Source organism: Dreissena polymorpha, chromosome 8 (genome assembly GCF_020536995.1).
Source record: "Dreissena polymorpha isolate Duluth1 chromosome 8, UMN_Dpol_1.0, whole genome shotgun sequence".
Taxonomy (NCBI): Eukaryota; Metazoa; Mollusca; class Bivalvia; order Myida; family Dreissenidae; genus Dreissena; species Dreissena polymorpha.
In genome coordinates this window covers 17,646,602-17,667,882 of record NC_068362.1, presented here as the reverse complement: position 1 = coordinate 17,667,882, position 21,281 = coordinate 17,646,602, and the positions used below count along the sequence as shown (strand labels likewise).

General features: G+C 32.3%; 1 protein-coding gene and 1 long non-coding RNA gene across 2 annotated transcripts in view; both read left to right on the top strand.

Annotated features, from left to right (window-relative positions):
- Nucleotides 1–16,562, top strand: part of LOC127840353 (acetylcholine receptor subunit alpha-L1-like) — a 31,432-nt gene extending 14,870 nt beyond the window's left edge. Inside the window, exons 2-7 of the mRNA XM_052368762.1 lie at nucleotides 1,371–1,533; nucleotides 1,784–1,941; nucleotides 2,463–2,585; nucleotides 2,719–2,817; nucleotides 13,384–13,541; nucleotides 16,553–16,562. Coding sequence (XP_052224722.1) covers nucleotides 1,374–1,533; nucleotides 1,784–1,941; nucleotides 2,463–2,585; nucleotides 2,719–2,817; nucleotides 13,384–13,541; nucleotides 16,553–16,562 — 708 coding nt within the window. The 5' untranslated portion in view covers nucleotides 1,371–1,373. The remainder of the gene's footprint in view (nucleotides 1–1,370; nucleotides 1,534–1,783; nucleotides 1,942–2,462; nucleotides 2,586–2,718; nucleotides 2,818–13,383; nucleotides 13,542–16,552) is intronic.
- Nucleotides 16,563–18,994: 2,432 nt separating this feature from the next.
- LOC127842943 (uncharacterized) lies at nucleotides 18,995–20,068 on the top strand. Its single transcript, XR_008032004.1, has 2 exons — nucleotides 18,995–19,069; nucleotides 19,793–20,068. It is a non-coding gene; the product is annotated as an uncharacterized LOC127842943 (long non-coding RNA).
- The last annotated feature ends 1,213 nt before the right edge of the window (nucleotides 20,069–21,281 follow it).

Here is a 21,281-nt window from a genome sequence, read left to right as displayed (position 1 = left end):
TGTTTGTTTCAACTAATGTACTAAATAGGTTAAATAGGCTGAAAATGCTTTTGAATAGGCTAAATAGGATGTATGTTTCAACCTTCTTACTAAATGGGCTAAAAAGGGCTGAAGATGCTGTTAAATTGGCTAATTATGCTAAATAAGATGTATGTTTCAAGTCACTAAATAGGCTAATAATGCTGTTAAATAGGCTTAATAGGATGTATGTTTCAACCTTTTTACTAAATAGGCTTAATAGTCTTAAATAGGCTAAACAGGCTGAAGAGGCTGTAAAATTGGCTAAATAAGCTAAATAGGATGTTTGTTTCAACCTATGTTCTAAATATGCTTAATAGGCTGAAAATGATGTTTAAAAGGCTAAATAGGAATGTACTAAATAGGCTGAAAAGGCTGTTAAATAGGCAAAATATGCTAAATACTATGTATGTTTCAATCTATGTACTAAACTTTCTAAATAGGCTGTTTTATATGCTAAATAGGCTAAATAGGATGTATGTTTCAACGTATGTACTAAATATGCTTAATAGAATGACAATGCTTTTAAATAGGCTAAATAGGCTTAATAGGACGTACATTTCAACCTTTTTACTAAATAGGCTAAAAAGGCTGAAGAGGCTGTTAAATTGGTTAAAAAGGCTAAATAGGATGTATGTTTCAAGTAATGTACTCAATAAGCTAAATAGGCTAAAAATGCTGTTAAATGGTCTAAATAGGCTAAATATGATGTATGTTTCAACCTATTTACTAAATAGGCTAAAAAGGCTTAAATAGGCTAAAAAGGCTGAAGAGGCTGTCAAATTGGCTAAATAGGCAAAATAGGATGTCTGTTTCAACCTATTTACTAAATAGGCTAAATAGGCTAAAATAGGCTAAACAGGCTGAAAAGGCTGTTAAATTGGCTAAATAGGCTAAATAGGATGTTGGTTTCAACCTATGTACTAAATAGGCTAAATAGGCTAAAAAGGCTAAATATGCTAAATAGGCTAACTTCACACACGTTGCTACTAGGCAGATTTACCTGTACGCAAAGAACAATCATTCACCTGATTTTTGGAGAATGACCTTTAACTGTAAAATAACAAATTTAAGCGCCAATATGCTTTTAATTGAGACAATTTATTGTTTTATTTATAACATTTGAATAATTATTGATAAAACTGACATAAAGCATACACTACTTGACATACATTTATCAGTATAAAGATAATTAAAACTTTACATCTCCATTTCCAAACATCTGAAAGTTAAACCATCGATTGGTAACTTTTGGAATTGATTTTGGAAAAGGGGTACTTTTTGCCATTGCGTATATGACCGAATAACGGCTATGAAAATACATTGAGTGCTGTTGCTTATTTGTTTTAAAGGTCATGACAAGCTCGTTGATTGTGCTGTTCGTTTTCATTGGCCATGCCAGTCACGTGGTCACACAGTCTGGCAACGATGCAAAACGTCTTCACCAGCAGTTGTTTGTGAGCGACACTTACAACAAAAGAATTCGCCCTATAGACAATCAATCCAGTGCCATAGGTACCCTGTTGTAAAGTGTTTATAAATAATATTTCCATCTCAATCATATCGTGTTTCAAGGAATTATTTAAATAACAAATGAGATAAATAATTAATAAGTATAGTTTTATTGTTTCAGTTGCCTTTCACATGTTTGGCATAATGTCACCAGCGTATACAGTCGTTGCAAAATAAATAATACCAGGATACTCAATAAAATAGCTCTAAAGGTTGCAAAAATACATCATGTATATGCTAATATTTATTCCAGATGTTTATGCAAATCTTCACCTTCTGTCGATCAACGAACTTAGTGAAACGGACGAGGTTCTCACGACAACAGCGGTTTTGTCCATGAGCTGGAACGACACGTTTCTAAAATGGGACCCGAATACATTCGGGGGAATCAAGTTTTATTATTGGCCCCAGGTAATCATTGTATCGCTAAACACATGTTAAACAATCGATTGCTTATGCGCATAATATTGAAAACTAAAACTATAATAACTAACAATTACAACTACAAATTGCAAATATTTGAGTAATCTTAACCAAACATATTTCACGTGGAACACTTATATCTTATTTAGAATTCCCGTTGGCTTTCGCGTTTTTATATGTCAGTAAATGACGATTTGAAGTTTTGATGCTTATGAATTCAACATCAAGGACATTAACCTTGTTTGCTATTTTAAATCTCGAATAAAAATATTGGAAACCGTGTTCCAATTACATTTCAACATGTGATTGGCTTCACTTGTTCCCGCAAGCTATTAGCCATTAGTCCCAATTGACTCTTTATCTTTACTGTGATGGTCGGTGACCTCTAGAAAATTAACTTATATTTTAAACACACACATACACTGATTAAACATTTTTTATTGTTTATCACTGAGGTATTTTTCCGTTTTTAATAATTATAAGTAATAATCAAATTAACATTTGTTAAGAACGAAGTTTGGAAACCGGACATAGCGCTCCAAAACTCATACCTGGATTATAAAGGGCTTGGTGACAAGACTCTGAACGTCATGAATATTCACACAGGCGCGATGTACTGGAATCCATTTCAGGTACCATGTTAAGTGTTCTTCATTGTATGTGAAGTTTACATTGACGACGGCACTTAATTTAGACATTACGTTTCGTTTTCTCAACATAAGTTGAATGCTATTAATTTCGATTTTCGTATGTTATTATTAAAAGGTGTTCAAATCCACGTGCTCTTTGGATATCTTCTACTTCCCGTTCGACTACCAGACATGTTACCTAAGATTCCAGGCATGGAGTTATTCAAGACGACAGGTAAAATCTTTTTGTTTCGGCAATTTAGTTCAGCCTTGCTCTGGAAAAACTGGACTTAATTCATGTGCGTAATATGTCAGTCCGGATTGGCATATGCCGTCCGCACAGGCTAATAAGGGACGACACTTTACGCTTTTATGGTATTATACTCTTCTTAGCGAGTAACAGTTAACTATTTATTAGCAAATTATGTTAAAAGCCTTCTTTAATACTTACCAGATTATATTTAGCTATAAACGTCAATTTGATAACATTCATGTTGGTCTTGGTTTCATACTTACGAGTGTAAACATGTATGTTCTAGGTGAATATGGAAAGTGGCTATCATGATTCCCAAGGGTTCAATCTGAAATACTATGAAACCAACTCCGCGTGGGACATCGTCAACACCAGTTGGCACGTCTATCGAGACAAACAAGACGCTGCAATAAGCTTCAAAATGACTCTTAAAAGAAAACCTATGTATTTCATGATGTCCGTACTCTTGCCGATATGTATGTTATCTATTTTAAACGTCTGCGTTTTCATGATTCCTGTTAACTCTGGGGAGAAAGCGAGCTACGCTGTCACTGTTTTTTTATCGTTTGCTGTGTTTTTAACAATAGTTTCTGACAACTTTCCACAAAACTCCGAATCAACCCCCTTAATCACAGATTTTCTCGTCATGCAAACAACTGTAAGCGCTCTGACAACAATGCTTGCCCTCATCTTCTCTCGACTGGAAAGCTTTGGCGATGCAAACGTTCCAAGTCAACTTGTAAAACTTATGAAACGAATGAGTTGTCTCCCATGTCTGTCACGTGCTCGCAAGACTAAAGATAATATGATCGAACCAATTGAGGACTCAGGAAATGCATCGGACACGCCTAAGAAGGACCCTTCTGTAAAAGTTGATTGGACAGATGCTGTTAACTTTCTAGACTTTGTGTGTTTTGTTCTGTTCTCGATTCTGTTCATTTTGTCAATTTTGGTTTGCTTCGCGTTGGCCACTTCAAAAAGTAAAGTGTATAACGAAGAATTCAACTATGAAAGCAATGGCATGTACGAGCAAATTGACAACAATGGGCGTGACGATGGTGCAAGTACTGATCAATCGGGTGATGGGGATGGGAATATCTCTAACTATTACTATTGGTAATCAAGAGACAACCGGGGTCCTTACTCGCGATTCCAATCGTTGAATTATATTGAAAATTCTTGCAACTGGTACTGCCTAAATAATCTGACAATTGAAATCTTGATGGAGAAGAAATCGTTTTTTAATAAACAGGCACACGTACTTATTAGATTTGCGAACAAAATATTGTCTGTTATTCTATTCTTTATAATAAAAAATACGAATTTATTTTGTTAATCTGGCCATTTGGACTTGGTATAACGATAATTGTGCAACCCCCGCAGTATGCATTACCGGATATTCTCTTAGTTGTATGATTATAATATTTTTTTCTTATTACTATCAATCAAACGTAACGTGGACATTACCATGTACCTACAAATGAAATACAATAATAAAGTTGGAAAAAGGTCCTTTTATATTTCGCGAAACAGAAGGATTTGAATCAACTTGCGAAATGTTAGCGATGGGAAAAACTGTATTTCCGTTGTTAAATATTAGCTGTACAACGGTCTTAAAGCTGTTTATTTAATCGGGAATACATTTTAGATTGTATATGAACAATATGCAAAATCATAATATATGCAGTTTATTTTGGGATTGCCTTAATAAACGATAATTCGTTTTAGTAAAAACACATTGATATTTCAGGCCATCAGTTTACTTCGATGCATCATAACGTACTCATTATATCGACGTTTTGTGATTTTTTTCACTGCTTTTAAGTGTTTAATATGCTGGTTTTCATGACGACGTTCTGTAAATGTTATGTAATATACTTTACTGCTTTGATTTATTTAACAAACTGATTCTGCTTGATTAGTAGTGTTCATTTATATAAATGATTTTACTACCTGATGTACTTTCAAACTGTTTTTGCTTGCATCGTTATTTTAATATAATTTAACCGAATTCCCTGGTTTACTGGTTTTATGTATTTAATACTTAGTATTTTTGCCTTACTTGAAACTATTTTTTGTTACGTATAAACTGGTTTGATTGATTTAAAGCACGGGTATTGCTTTTTTGATCTCTTAATAGAGTGCATTTTAATGATTGGTTTTAGTGCTTACACATTGCCGTTCACTTGTTATAAATTTTTGTTCACTAGAATTTCGGTTTTCCTTATTGTTTTATATTTCCATATTTTTGTAGTTGAAATAAATTTTCAGTTTGTTCCAAAAGGGATGAGGAGTTTAAAATCGTAGAATACACGATTCCTATTTGACGTTGTAATTTGTTTGTTATTTGGAAATTGTATTCAAGTCTTTACTTGTTTTAATATTATAGCTGAATGTTGTTGTTGTTTTTTTTTGCTTGAAGAATGACTTCGGTTGATTTTAAATGTTCGATAGTAATGAAATAAAAATGCCTACACGCATTATGATTTCTTCGTAACGTTGGAGTAAAATTCGCGATAATAATCCATAGAACCTAATCAGGAGCTCGCAAGTAATTTGTATCATGAAGTTCTTAAACCTATAAAGGCGTACATTTTATGAAATATCCGAAGTGATAATGGGACAAACATCATAGGCCTAGGCGGTCGTTTTAGTACTTGTACGAACAAAAGAAAAGTCGTTATAAAATTGTTAAAAAAAACGCGATCCTTTTTTCCGATCAGAAAATCAGAAAACGAACGAAAAAGTAGTTAGAAAGCGAGGTAAAATTATAGACTCACAGAAATGGACTTTTGAAAATAAAGATTACATAAATGGTGATAGTTTTTAGTGGTATTTAATTTAAGATTAGTTTTCCAGCTTAATAGTTAACATATTATTGGAAATGCACCAAACAGTGTTTTTATTCAAGTATATTATATATATAAAACATCAATATGAACGCTTACGTATAACCCAAAATAATTAACTTGAAAGTGAGTATTTAAGGTTAAAGCACAGAAAATGCAAAGTTATGACACTTTGCGCCTATGCATTAAGCCTGGTTTTCCCAGAGCTACTAATGTGTTATTTGTAATTTGTAGCTGTTGTTCTTGAAAAATGTATGTATGTGCATTGAAAAATTACGAATATTCTCTGATAAATGTATGCATACATTTGTGTACTACGTTATTGTAAATTGTAACCGTGTTTTTTTCTTACGCTTTTAAATACCTTCTGTACGGTTCTGGTCTGTATGAGATAGTCAATTACACATAATAAGGCTTTTTGTCATCGGAGCAATACAAGAATCCGCATTTTTGTGAGTATTGTTTGTCCGTTCGAAGTCTAAGTTTTGCAGACTTGTGAATTACACTTTCTGATCATAAATACTGCAAAATCAAGAATGGTATTTTGTTCTTTTTTCTGTTTAATTATTATGGTATGATTTTTATATGCTCACTCGTTTCTTAAAACTATACACACTACATAATTACGTTTTGCGTAGCATATTACGTAAGAAAATAACGCATCTGATTGTTTGTCCAAGCACAATTTGATATTAGTATTATGTCTTTCCTGGATTTGATACGATATACATTTCAAGATCGAATGAAGTTCAGTGTCACAGTGGTTTAATGGATATGGTCTCCTGACCTGCAATCACGTGATCTTCAGTGTGTTCCTAAATGAGAAGTCGCAGCGCCATGTTAGGGGGCATCATTTACGTTTATGCCCGGGAAAGGAATTCGAGCTGGTCTTGATAAGCCCGGGACTTTTCTATCGGGTATAGTGTGCAGCTTTGACCATTTAACAGTACTTTCTTCTTGTTGGTTGTTTTGTTTGGATGAAGATTGTACACTAAATAATTATATTTTAATTACGTTTGTGTTTTGTGCGCTAAATTTGCAAGAAATTGGCATACACAGAACAAAACTTTTTCCAAAATGTTAGAAAGTAACATAATGGAACAAAATAAATAATTCAAACACTGACTTAGTAAAGAACCAGTAAATTGTCTGCACAGTGAACACCTCACGTAGTTTTACATCAGTGAATATTTTGCATAGTTTATACCAAAATAAATTTATAAACTGGAGGCATAAGATTGAAAGTGTACTTCCTGATTAGCCTGTGCGGACTCTTCTGGCTACGCTGGGACGACACAGAAAAAGCAACCATACGCGTCTATTTAACTACATGTAATTTAGTACATAATTACTACAACTACAAGTATATTTATCCTTTCAACTAGAAAATACATTTTAGTATCATGTTTTACTCGATCTTTTCATATAAGTACAGTAAACACAAGGCATAATAAACAGTCACAGAATACATCGATCGTTCGCAATATCGCACATTTCGTATAACAGATAAACAAAATTTAAGTTACATTTAACGGCAAATTGCCTTGTCGCATGCTTATATACTGCGTTATCAATCAAAACAAATAAGCGTACATTTATACTTATCACATATAGAATGAAAGTCTTTATTAAAATGCATAACTGACATACAGGTTGATAACAAATATAGCGAAAACTCGTATCTGTCAATGTTGCAATCTGGCTAACATCTGACAGTAGACGAGTGAACAATATAGGCATTACGATGAGACCTGACGATATGTTCGTATTTACGAAAAATACATAGTATCGCCTTATTTTAGATTCAACATGTACAAATGATTGTAAGTCCACAGAGAGAAAAATAATAATTCTCAGTAACAATGATTGCTATTTAGAAAGACCTGGAACATGATTAATACTCGTGTCCTCAACTATCATCTATTGATCTCATCTTCGCCTGTAGTCCCGTCTGGGACTATAGCATACTTAAATAAATATGGTTTCTAATTTCTATGCAGCGGAGCGCAAAGCAGACGCCGCGTTGGTATTGGCAACAAACAAGTCGTATAGAAACATGGAAAAACAAGTTCGACGGGCAATGACCTTTTCAGTATTATTAACTTTTAATTATAAATGTTGAATCAAACCGAATCACCTTATTTTGAGATATTCTTTTAATGTTAAATGTTTTATATAGAAGCAAGCAATTTGAAGTTTGACATCAACAAAAGTACAAGTACAAAAGTACAAGTGTACATAATACTACTAATACTACTACTACTACTACTACTAATAATAATAATAATAATTATAATAATAATAATATTATTATTATTATAATCTCTTTATTTTTCGAAGGTAACTCATTAAGACAACACATTGATAGAAAGTCATGAAAACAGTTTAACAATGGCAATCTTATTTTCAATGAGGCCTTCAAACAACTATGGTATGTATAATGCATTTCTGCATTATCATGCGAACATGTAGACTTTGACGGAAATAAGAGTACTGTACCAGTGTAATAGAAGTGTCATAAAAAGCAAGTCCATTACACGACTTATATTATTAATTTCTCTTCCAATATTGAAATGGTCTCAAGGAACAATTATTTATTTACAGAAATTATTTAAGAATATTAATTTCTTATTGATTACATTTTCCCATGTGCACACACTCGCACGTAGGCACGCACACACACTCATACAGACACAAATATAAACACACACATACAATTACCATATCTTAATTAACACGACAAAGAACAATAATAAGAAGTTAACAAGAATAGCCGCGTACATTATTGTACAAAGTCAGAGTTAAAAAAACGTGCAATACATTATTCTTGAAATAGTTTACGATTGACAGAAAGTGGCTGATATACACAAATATTATAATTAGAGAAAACAACATTCATGAACAGTGTTCACAATAGGATATGAAAGCACACAACTGTTATGAAGAATAGCCTGCACCTCCCTGCGCATTTGCGAAATAGTTAGAAAAAGCAATACGTGTACATTTGTTTGCAGAAAATAAATCAGTAATGATTACAGTAATCATTACGACACTAATAGGAGTAGTTGACTTTTGAATAAGAGAAGGACAGAAAATGTTACCACGCGTGAGACTCATTTTGCACCTCGATAAGGAAATATTTTCTAAGCCTATGTTTGAAAGTGTTGAGAGTGAGAGATTGTCGAATACTTACAGGTATTTGGTTCCCTATTTCCATACCAGAGTAACAAAACGACTTTTAAAAAAGGTTTGTGTGAGGTGTTTTATAAGTCAAATCATTATTTGATATCGATCTTAAATGGTAAACATTGTCTTTCACCAGTTTTATCAGGTCGTCGATATATGTGGGCGTTAAATTATGAAGAGATTTGTAAATAATTATACTTGTGAAATATTTACATATGTTTTCAAAAGAAAGCCATTGATTTTTTGTGATAAATCACAGTAATTAATATTTAAATCATTACGTAATATTACTCTTAAAAGCCTTCTTTGCAGTTTTGATATTCTGTTTATGTTATGTTATGTCACTTGTATTTGCATTTTGCCATGTGACACATCCATAATCAATTATTGGTGTTACGTACGCATAATAGAACACAATTTTCATCTCAGGTGTTAGAAAATGTTGTATACGCATAAACAGTGATAATTTTGAAACAAGTTTCTAATACGACTAATATAATCGCAGTTTGTTTAAGGTCTACTAATTCTGATTAAAACTCATTAACAGATGCGATGTTAAAAATGAATAATTAAATTGTTGTATCAAACCGCACACTCCTCAAAGACTATTCTAATCAGCTATCTGATAAACCCCGCATGGTAACTATATCATGTTTTCATTTATTATTCCACCTACCGTAAACCATGTTTTCATTAAATATTCCACTCTCCCGTGACAATCTAAGAACTCTCGATAGAACATTTACGAAATACCTGGAAAGAGGTTTGGTTGTGTGAACAGTTTATTGCATTGGATAATTATTTTTTTAAGCGTACAAAATAAATAACTTTTGCTGGATATTAAATCGGAGGTTGATTTTTAGGTATTGTTTGTTAATAGACTTACATTAAAAAATAGGGCGAAATGAATTTCTCCTAACTATTTAGACAAAGCGTTTACTAAAAAATAAATAATTATAAAAGTTATTATAAATCCTTTTTCGATGGTAACATATAAGGGCACATCTATCATTATTTTCAAGCAGTTAATGAAAAGTTTAAAATATTAAAATACTAAAACACATAACATGTTAAAAACAAAAAAGAACACATAACTAAAATAATACATTTGAAGATTATGTACATGTTTCTAAGGGTACACTAAAAAACTCCTGGAGCACGACTTTGTTAAATTATTGATGGATCAAAAAGATAATTAGTAACGGGGGATGCCCTTACAAAGATGGTTAAGATGTGATAAACATGCTAAAAAAGTAAACCTTTTACCAGTTTTGTTTTCTTCACGTGTTTCCTTTCAAATATTGACCTTAAAAATACAAATGTCCCTTTTGTGGGAAACGAACGCGTTTTTTTCACAAAGAAACTTCCCGCGCTTAAATATAAGATTCTTTCCCACAGTAGTTAAAAACTCATGGCTTTCATGTCACATAGTAAATCATGATCTGGACCTTGATCGTATTTGGCTGTCATTTGTTTAGATGTTCCCAACCCTTATGCATTATTACTAGCTTGTGAAAATTATACATAAGTCTTAACATGATTTTGTTTTCAATGGTAACGCACTAATACTTAATTACAAATAATGCTATATAATTTTAAAATATTTCGTGTTAAAAACTGACACTAAAAAACGAAATGAATATGCCAAAATGCTAGCATTTACGCTACAATTTATTGAAATTAAGTACTGGGCGGCAAACCTGAATGCTATTTAGCAAATTTACTAATATACCAAGAACAGTCATTCAACCAGTTCATTTCTCACGATTTTGGAAGAATGACCTTTAACTGTCAAATAAGAAATGCAAGCGTAAATATGCTTTAAATTGAGACGATTTATTATTGTTTTATTTATAACATTTGAGTAAGTATTGATACAACTGACGTAAATCATAAAACCCCTGGCATATAATCAGTAAAAAGATACTAAACACTCAAAACCTCTATTTCCAAACATCTGAAAGTAACTTGGTAAATTTTGGAATGAATTTTGGGAAAAAAGGATACTTTTTGCCATGGGTTATGACCGAATAACGGCTATAATAATACATTGAGTGTTGTTGTATATATTTTAATTGCAACTGTTGGGATGTTTTAAAGGTCATGTCAAGCTCGTTGATTGCGCTGTTCGTTTTCATTGGTCATGCCAGTCACGTGGTCACACAGTCTGGCAGCGATGCAAAACGTCTTCACCAGCAGTTGTTTGTGAGCGACACTTACAACAAAAGAATTCGCCCTATAGACAACCAATCCAGTGCCATAGGTACCCTGTTGTTAAGTGTTTGTTAAAAATAGTACCATCTCAATCATAGCGTGTGTAAATTATTTAAATAATAAATGAGTTAGATAATTAATAAGTTTAGTTATATTGTTTCAGTTTCCTTTCACATGTTCTTGCATAATGTCAACCGCGTACACAGTCGTTGCAAAATAAATAATATCAGAATTCTCAATGACTTAGCTCTGAAGGTTGCGGAAATACATCATGTCTATGCAAACATTTATTCCAGATGTGTATGTAAATCTTCACCTTCTGTCGATCAACGAATTAAGTGAGACGGACGAGGTTCTCACGACAACAGCGTTTTTGTCCTTGAGCTGGAACGACACGTTTCTTAAATGGGACCCGGATACATTTGGGGGAATCAAGTTTTATCATTGGCCACAGGTAAACATTGTTTCGCTTAACACATTTTTGAAAATCGATTGTTTATGCGTATAATATTGACATATAAAACTTAAAAAACTAACAAATACAATTACAAATTGCAATTATTAAGGTGATCTAAACAAAAAATATTTTTTTTTAATAAAATACTCCATCTTAAAATACATATTTCATATGGAACACTAATATCTGATAAAGAATTACCGCTTGCTTTCACTTTTTTATATGTCAATAAATAACGATATGAAGTTCTGATGCTTATGAATTCAATATCAAGGACATTAACCTTGTTTGCAATTTTAAATCTCGAATATAAATAGTGGAAACAGTGTTCCAATTACCTTTCAAAATGTGATTGGTTTCACGTGTTTATACATTACATCTTATTTATTATTGAATGCGTTTATGGTCTGTTAAGATTTGGGCCTTCGTATGTACGTTGAAAAATAAATTAAATTAAAAATATATTAAATACAAAAAATAACATTATCTATCAAATGTACGTCATGTGATAATTTTAATGCGATGCGACTGTTAATTGATACATCCCGCATGGGCGCTCTCCTAGCATTATCGCCATCTTCTAGGAATTGGCTCCATCTCTTTTGGGAAAATGCAAAATTATTTACTACGTCGTCAAAAAGCCAATATGTTTGTACATTCAGCAACTTATGTATGTTGTACGCAATCGTTTGATGCCGTTAGCGATTTAATTGGGTGGAAATTTTCGCGTCACTCAGGAAAAACTCATCGAAATGCTTTTTAAAACTCCACCATGCCAAACTTAATAAGGTTATCACGTTTTTAAATGTGTTGAGAATGTATGTTTCTGTACATGTTTGGATAAATTAATATTCGCTGAATCGCACTAGATTTCCCGATTTTAAACACAATGCGAAATATGTTGAAAAACATATACAACCTAATCATCCTGTAATATTATCCATGAAATTAAAAAAAATTCGGACCTGAGCGCCACGTCAGAAGTTGCATTTCTCATTTATTAATGTATCTCAAAAGATGTGGCGCGTGTGATTAACGGCCGTGTTCCCGCAAGCTATTAGCCCTTAGTCCCAATTGAATCCATCTTGATCCGTTTTCCGTTTTAATAATCATACGTAATAATCAAATTAACATTTTGTTTAGAACGAAGTCTGGAAACCAGACATCGCTCTCCACAATTCATACCTGGATTATAAAGGGCTTGGTGACGAGACTCTGAACGTCTTAAATATACACACAGGCTTGGTGAACTGGAATCCATTTCAGGTACAATGTTAAGTGTTCTTCATTGTACACGAAGTTTACATTGACAACAGCACTTAAATTATACATAATATTTCGTTTACTTAGACATAAGTTGAATGCTATTTATTCCGATCTACGTATGCTATTATTTAAAGGTGTTCAAATCCACGTGTTCTATGGATATCTTCTACTTCCCGTTCGACTATCAGACATGTTACCTTAGATTCCAGGCATGGAGTTATTCAAGACGACAGGTAAAATCTTTTTTTTCGGCAATTTAATTTAGCCTAGCTATAGAAAAACTAGACTTAATGCATGTGCGTAATATGTCAGATTGGCCTGTGCCGTCCGCTTTGATGGTATTTTGTTATTTAAAAGTAAGTCACTTCTTAGCGAAAATCAAGTTTAAGAGAGAAGTGTCGAACGTGATTAGCCTGTGCTCAATTGAAAATGAGTACCAGTTAACAATTTATTTGCAAATTATGTAAAAAGCTTTCTTTAATACTTACCCGATTATATTCAGCTATAAACGTCAATTTGATAACATACATGTTGGTCTTGGTTTCATATTTACAAGTGTAAACATGTATGTTTTAGGTGAATATGGAAAGTGGCTATCGTGATTCCCAAGGGTTCGATCTTGATTATTACGAAACCAACTCCGAGTGGGACATCGTCAACACCAGTTGGCACGTTTATCGAGACCAACAAGACGCTGCAATAAACTTCAAAATGACTCTTAAAAGAAAACCTATGTATTTCATGATGTCCGTACTCTTGCCGATATGTATATTATCAATTTTAAACATCTGCGTTTTCATGATTCCTGTTAACTCTGGGGAGAAAGCGAGCTATGCTGTCACTGTTTTCTTATCGTTTGCCGTGTTTTTAACAATAGTTTCTGACAACCACCCACAAAACTTCGAATCAACCCCCCTAATCACGTCTTTTCTCGTCATGCAAACAACTGTAAGCGCTCTGACAACAATGCTTGCCCTCGTCTTCTCTCGACTGGAAAGCTTTGGCGATGCAAACGTTCCAAGTCCACTTGTAAAACTTATGAAACTAATGAGTTGTCTCCCATGTCTGTCACGTGCTCGCAAGACTAAAGGTAATGTGATCGAACCAATTGAGGGCTCAGGAAAAGAAACGGACACGCCAAAGAAGGACCCTTCTGTAAAAGTTGATTGGACAGATGCTGTTAATTTTCTAGACTTTGTGTGTTTTGTACTGTTCTCGATTCTGTTCGTTATGTCGATTATGATTTGCTTTGCATTGGCCACTTCAAAAGGTAAAGTGTATAACGATGAATTCTACTACAAAATCAATGGCATGTACGAGCAATATGACAATAGCGGGCATGACGATGGTGCAAATATTGATCATTCGGGTGATGGTGATTGGGGTAACTATTACTATTGGTAAACAAGAGACAACCAGGGTCTGTACTCGCGATTCCAATCGTTTAATTATATTTGGAAAATTCATTCAACTGGCAGTGCCAAAATAATCTGACAATTGAAATCTTGCTTGAGAAGAAATCATTTTTATATAAACTGGCAGACGTAATCATTAGATTTCCGAATACATTACTGTCTCTTCTTCTATTGTTCATAATCAAACGTACACATTTGTTTGTGAATATGACCATTTGGACTTTGTATTATGACTATTGTGCAATCTCTGCAGTAAACATTACCGGGTAATCTCTTAGTAATATTATTATAATAAAGTTTTCTTATTAATAAATATTTAACAAAACGCAAACATAATTATGTATTATGTACCTAAAAATCCAATACAAAATAAAGTTTGAAATATGTCCACTAAGTCTACGAATCTAATTGCGAAATGTCAGCGATACTGAACAACTTAATTATGTTCTAATAAATGCTCTATTTTCTTGCCACAGAGATATTTGGGATTTGTTATGGTTCAGGAAATCTTATCTAGTTGTTAAATTATAACTTTACAACGATAGTTGTTTATTCCTTCAGGTCAATCGATGTGTATAATGTTAGACTGTATACATTATGTACAATATGCAAATTCCTTATACATGTATAAGCACTTCATTATCGGATTGCCATTATAAACGATAATTCGCTTTAGTAAAAATCCTTCGATATTTCAGGCCGCTAGTTTACTCCAAGACGTCATAACATGCTCATTGCTTAGCCTTTTGTGAAATTACTTCACTGATTTAAAGTTTTTAATATGCTGGTTTTGATGAAGATGTTGTGTGAATGTTATTTAACAATTTACTGGTTTCATTTATTTAACCAACTGATTCTGCTTGATTGGTAGTGTGCATTTTATATTACTGAATTTACTACTACTATGGAATTAATTCTCTTCTTTTTCTGGCATCGTTATTTTCATATTTTAACCGAGTTCACTAGTTTTTATAATTAACACACTGTCTTTCTTGAGTCGTTATGTTTTTACTATTTTACCGAATTAACGTGTTTACTGGTTTTATGCATTTAATACCTAGTATTTGCTGAGTCCTTTTTTGTTACCGAATTTACTCAATTGATTTATTTAAAACAAGGGTATTTTGTGTTGATCTCTTAATCCAATATGCAATGTGATGAATGTTTTGAGTGCTTATACTTTGTTATTAACTTGATGTGTATATTTTTGTACTAGAATTTCGCTTTGTTTATTGTTTCATATTACCACATTTTTTCTATTTTTGTAAAGCTGGCATAAAGTTTGCGTTTGTTCAAAACTGATTCAGGAGTTATCAATCGTAGAAACAAAATTGCTATTTGATGTTGAAATTTGTTTGTCATTTGACCATTGTTTTTGAGTCTTTACTTGCTTTTATAGCTGAATGTATCAGTTTTTGGCTTGTAGAATGACTTGGGTTGATTCCATCCACATGTTTGATTGTAATTAAAATCAATACGCACTATGATGTCTCCGTAATGTTGGAATAAAATTCGCCATAGAAATCTTTAGAACCGTATCAGCATCGCGCATATACTTTGTATCATGAAACTCACAGACATATAAAGACATAAACTTTTATGAAACATCCGAAGAGATAATTGGGGAAGCCATCATAGCATTAGACGATCGTTAAACGAGTTATTAAGTATTTGTACTGAAAATGAAAAACCGTTATAAAATTGATACAATAGCGCGATTCCTTTTTTGATTTCTTTGTATTGATATATCCGTTGGTTTCCGACAAATACAAATAGAATTGTGTAAACTATGTTTTGTATGCTAACGTTTTTGTATTTGAAAATGAATAGATGTTTAAGTGAAATTATGGGCATCTAACAGTATATAGGTGTCTATCGCAACCGTTGTTTATTTTTGGTGTTTTCACTTCATATACACTTATATTTGTTAATGCAACATCAACATATAAAACAATATCCCGGAAAGAGAAAAATAATCCATTTGAATATCAACCGTACTTTCGTTTTGACATCTGACGACAGAAATGATTCGATGTACGATGTGAGTCTAAATGTAGTTTTCATGCAGATTCGTTCATACGACACAAAGACACAATTTTGTTTTACGGATCATTTCGGCTTAGAGGACTGGGTGAGTCCTGTAAAATATTGAAAATAATATATATTTTTTATAAACAACTGGTAGCAAGATGAGTTGTAAATAATTGGTCAGTTACCACTTTTTAACTTATTATTTTGACCTGTTAATTCTTTTCAGCTAAATTTAACAGTGAAAAATGCCCATAATATCACTTAAATTTCTAGTATAATGTATGTTTTTTTTGTTTCAGTAATCATTAGAATCCAAAAATTAAACTAATACCAAATATGCTGAAAACATTCTCCATAAGTAATCTCAATTGCATCGCATAGCATTGTTTTGAAATGTACTTCATATTGAATATTTATCACGCATATATGGCTATTTACGGATTGTATGAGGCAATAAAATAAAAGTGCACGTGTATATGTTTTTCTGTTATTAAACGAAATCATATTATTTAAATGCAAAATATACTAAATTTAATTTAAACATCTTAATTTAAGTTAGTTTACATCGATGGTAATTGGGCTTATTGAGATAATCGTTATCTTGGACAATTTAATTCATTTCAATATTTTATTGCGTTATAAGGCCTCCGGCCCATATACAAACATATATACAACCAATGATAAATCATAAGTCAGTGTGCATTAGGTCACAATGCAGATCACAAATGAGTTAAATCAAAAATCAAAATCTAGACAATATATAGTATGTCTCAATCAAAGTATACATTTCGTTCTTTAAAGGCATAACATATGTACATGGAAATATTTCTTATCAGTTTCATATCCTCAGTTGACATTTGGCTGTAAAATTTCTCTAAAGTTGGTTATTGTAAGTAATACAATGGTATATAACTTGAACGAACATTTGAATACAACAGGCAACTAATCATAAAATGTAACTAATCTTCAAGAACGGTTTCGCAAAACACACACGTACGATAATCCCTAGAACTATCGTAATGCCTCCCTTTCTCTACCATAAGATTATGTGAGGAGCTACGAAAGCTAGCCATACATTTTCTAAATTTGTCTATATCTATAGCAGTGACATATTTTTCGGCAGTGAAATTAGTCTTAAACATCGAGTAATAATGTAATTTACTACTTTCAATACATCTTGCGTGCCATGTTTGAATAAACTGATCTTTTAGCTTTGGTACATATTATAGTAAAAACAACTTTGGGTTAACACCATTTTGAGCTTCCCAGATATATCCAAAACCATTTGTGTATAGATTACATCTAACATATGTTTTCCAATTTTGATACCCGATCCATAAAGCATAATTGCTGCAACCATTGAATAAAATATTTTAAAAAAGGTTTGAAAAGGCAGACATGAAATATGTTGAAATGAATTTAGGATAAACATTAACACTTTCATCGCTTTAATTGACATTGACTCCGCCATTTTAAACATCGACAGTCTATTTGTAAAAAATATTCCAACACAGGTAAAACCACTGACAGTTTCTAAGTACGACCCACTATACATCCACTTTTTCATTCGAACTAATTGACCACCGCGCTTGAATACAAGAACCTTAGTTTTAGCAATATTTACAATAAGTTTGCTCTTTGTACAAAACTGACATAATAAGTGAAGCTGTTTTTAAAGACCAATAATTGTATCAGCAATAAAAGCGATATCATCCGCAAAGATTAACACAAATAGTTCCATTATACTATGAAACAATTGTATACCCCTTATATCGTGATTACATAACCTAGGGTATAGCTCATTGATGAACATGGCAAACACCTCAGGGCTTAAACTTCACCCTTGACGCAATCCAACAGGACAGTTGAACACATTTGTTATACCATCACTAGACCTTACGCATGCTTTAACTGAAGAGTAAATATGATGTATGGCCATAAAAAGTTTTCCTTTGATACTATTTCGTTTTCAAACATCGTTTAAAATACTCCTATCAACCGAATCAAACGCTTTCTGAAAATCCACACAAGCTACGTTTACTGGTCTCGTTTTAAAATTTCAATATTTGTTAACAATATAATACAGAACAAAAGCGTTGTCACTTGTAGCATACCCCGCTCTGAATCCTGCTTGTGATTATGAAAGCTTTATATATGCTTCAACGAAGGATGTCAATCTTTTTGTTATAATTGAAATATACAATTTGCTAACTGAATCTACGAGTGTTATACCCCTTTATTGTATGCTTTCCGGTGGTTTATAGAGAAATATGAGTGAATTAAAACTGATAATTCCACTGTTTCAAACAGTGAAAATTATCAGTGAAAATAAACGATAATTTTCACTGTTTACTGTGAAATAACGTCCTTTTTGCAGAAATGACGTCATTATTCCAGCGAAATTCTTTGGTAAAGCTCTTTAACAATGTATATAAATTGCGGAAAAAAACCCATAAAATAAAAGGAAAATGTGTTGGATTCGGTGGAATATCGATTTAAAATCACTCGTGATCAGATAAAATATATATTTTCACTCGTGGCTGCGCCACTCGTGAAAATATCATTTTTTATGATCACTCGTGAATTAAAATCGATAATCCACCGAATCCAACAAATATCCTCTCTGTAATTGTTAGGATTATTTACGTTACCTTTCTGTATAAGGGAATAATGACGGATTTTGCCCAGTTATCTGGAAATGTTCCCTTTGAAAAACAAGTATATTAAAAAGCTTATGCATATATCAAGGTGCCTGAACCACGTGACTTTTTCGGCTATGTGTGGGACAATCGGATGTAAACAAAACGTCGCTTCAGGTAATGTTTTTGATAATTTCTTCATTATTTCAAAACCATTTTCAAAAAAACAAAGACGAGTGCCCGGTCATTGTAAAAAGACACAACTCTGTTAAGTTTGCGCTAAATTAATTAAGTATTTTTTCCAAAAAGTGCAACCGCGTGTTTGAAAACACATGAAGTGAAATGCTATGTGTGGTATATTTTTTGTTCAATCAACAAAAACATTGATTATAATATTGTCGAGGGTTTAAAAAATAGGGCGGACATTGTTATTCTTCATAGATAAGCTACTTACATTGTATGTTTGCGCAAATACATCTAATTCGGAGTGTGTGTAAATAAATGTTATACTGCTATGTGTGGGAAACATTTTTTAAATGCTATGTGTGGTATACAAGAATTTGCCCGTCAGTTCTGTATTTAATCTGAACACAGTTTTGTAAGAATCTAGAACATAAACTTTAGTCTGTCCTGAAAATATATCAAATTAACCAAATGTTACATTATTGAATATTGAAGTAATCGTGTAATGATTAAACAATTTATGTTTAACTGAACATAATTCTTATAAAAGCATACATGTTATGTTGAAATATAATATTTCTTTGTTTTACTTATTGTCTTTAAATAAATATGATTGATATTTCTGCCTGATTATTGAATTTGGTCCATTTTTTAATGAATGGCAAAGAAAATAAGAGCACATGCTTTAAAATGGGTTTTACTTCTATTGTTTTTCAGACTTGAAAAGGATTAGTCGAAAGATCTGTTACGCTTTTAAGGTTCGAAGCTGTGTAAGAACTACATGAACACCATCAAACCACACGGAAGGTGATATGTGGCAAGTTAATTATCAAAACCACAGTGACAGAGACAGGGACCCCGCTTCATTCTGTGATGTTTATGGAAAGCTATTTCAACTAACTATGCAAACATACCATTTAACATGTATTTTTGCATAAGCAAAACAAAGTGTGTGTATTGATATGTGTGTATATTTATGGGTTTTGTATCTATGTTATTACTAAAATTGATAAGATGAATATAAAATCTGATTATGTGTGTTAATAAAACAGGTGTTTCATATCAAATAACAATTTAAATCCAATGATGCTTGTTTGTGGTCTATTCCAATATCATCTCCATATGAACATCTTCGAATCCAATAATGCTTGTTTGTGGTCTATTTCAATATTATCTCCATATGAATAGCTTCAGTATATCAAAATAAACACGACATTAATAATAACATTACTTTATAACTAGCATGCACATGTAACAATAGAAATTAAAGCACCAAATACATAAAGAAGTACATTAGTATTCACATAGAAATTGTAATAAGTCAATTTATGAATTTGCAAATCTTGCTATTCAAACATATGAATGCTCCAATTAAGTCATAACAAATGATCATCGCCAAAACGTCTTGACCTATGGGGGGTTATTATACCAACAAATATATTGAATTGCATCAATACTTCATTTACTCAAATTCAAATGAAATCTGAATAACTGAAAATAGTTTGAGATGATTAATGAAAATACTCATTCGCCCCGGTCATGAAAGGGCGCTGCAAGATCTTGTTACCACTGCACCAAGTAATTAACATTAAATCATATAATGTTGTTCAATTTGTTGAAATGTCAGATTTTTATGTAATGTTTACTTTGATTGTTTTTTTTCCCTGCAATACTTGCACCATCTGGTTATAAAACAAACAGTCATTTAAACTTTGGAACATTTACTATACATGTTTGTATATGACAACTTTTCATTGACCAAGATATCAGTACGTCTCTTGAAGGTGCTTCCATAAATACTCCCTGAAAAGAACAAAATACAAATGAAATAAACTGTTAAACTTAAAAAAATAGCATGCGTGATATATCAGATAGCCCAATAGGATTTAGATACAAATACATGATTTTCCAGAAAAAAAATGTTATTGATCCTAGTGTCTATTTGTTTAAAAATGCTGTATGATCTCTTAATGCTTATTTAATAACTATCGTTACAGTCAAAACTGCCTACACATTCCTGCTAAAAAACACACAACTAACACTTTTTGTAGTTTTGTTGCAATAATATTCACAATTTCACATGACATCTTGCACAAACAATCCTTACGATTTTTTTAATTAAACAAGTGCATTAGTTGGCAGTAACAATTCACTGAAAATTCAACATTTTGTAACAATCAATTTTATAGAAACAAACAAGAAAAAG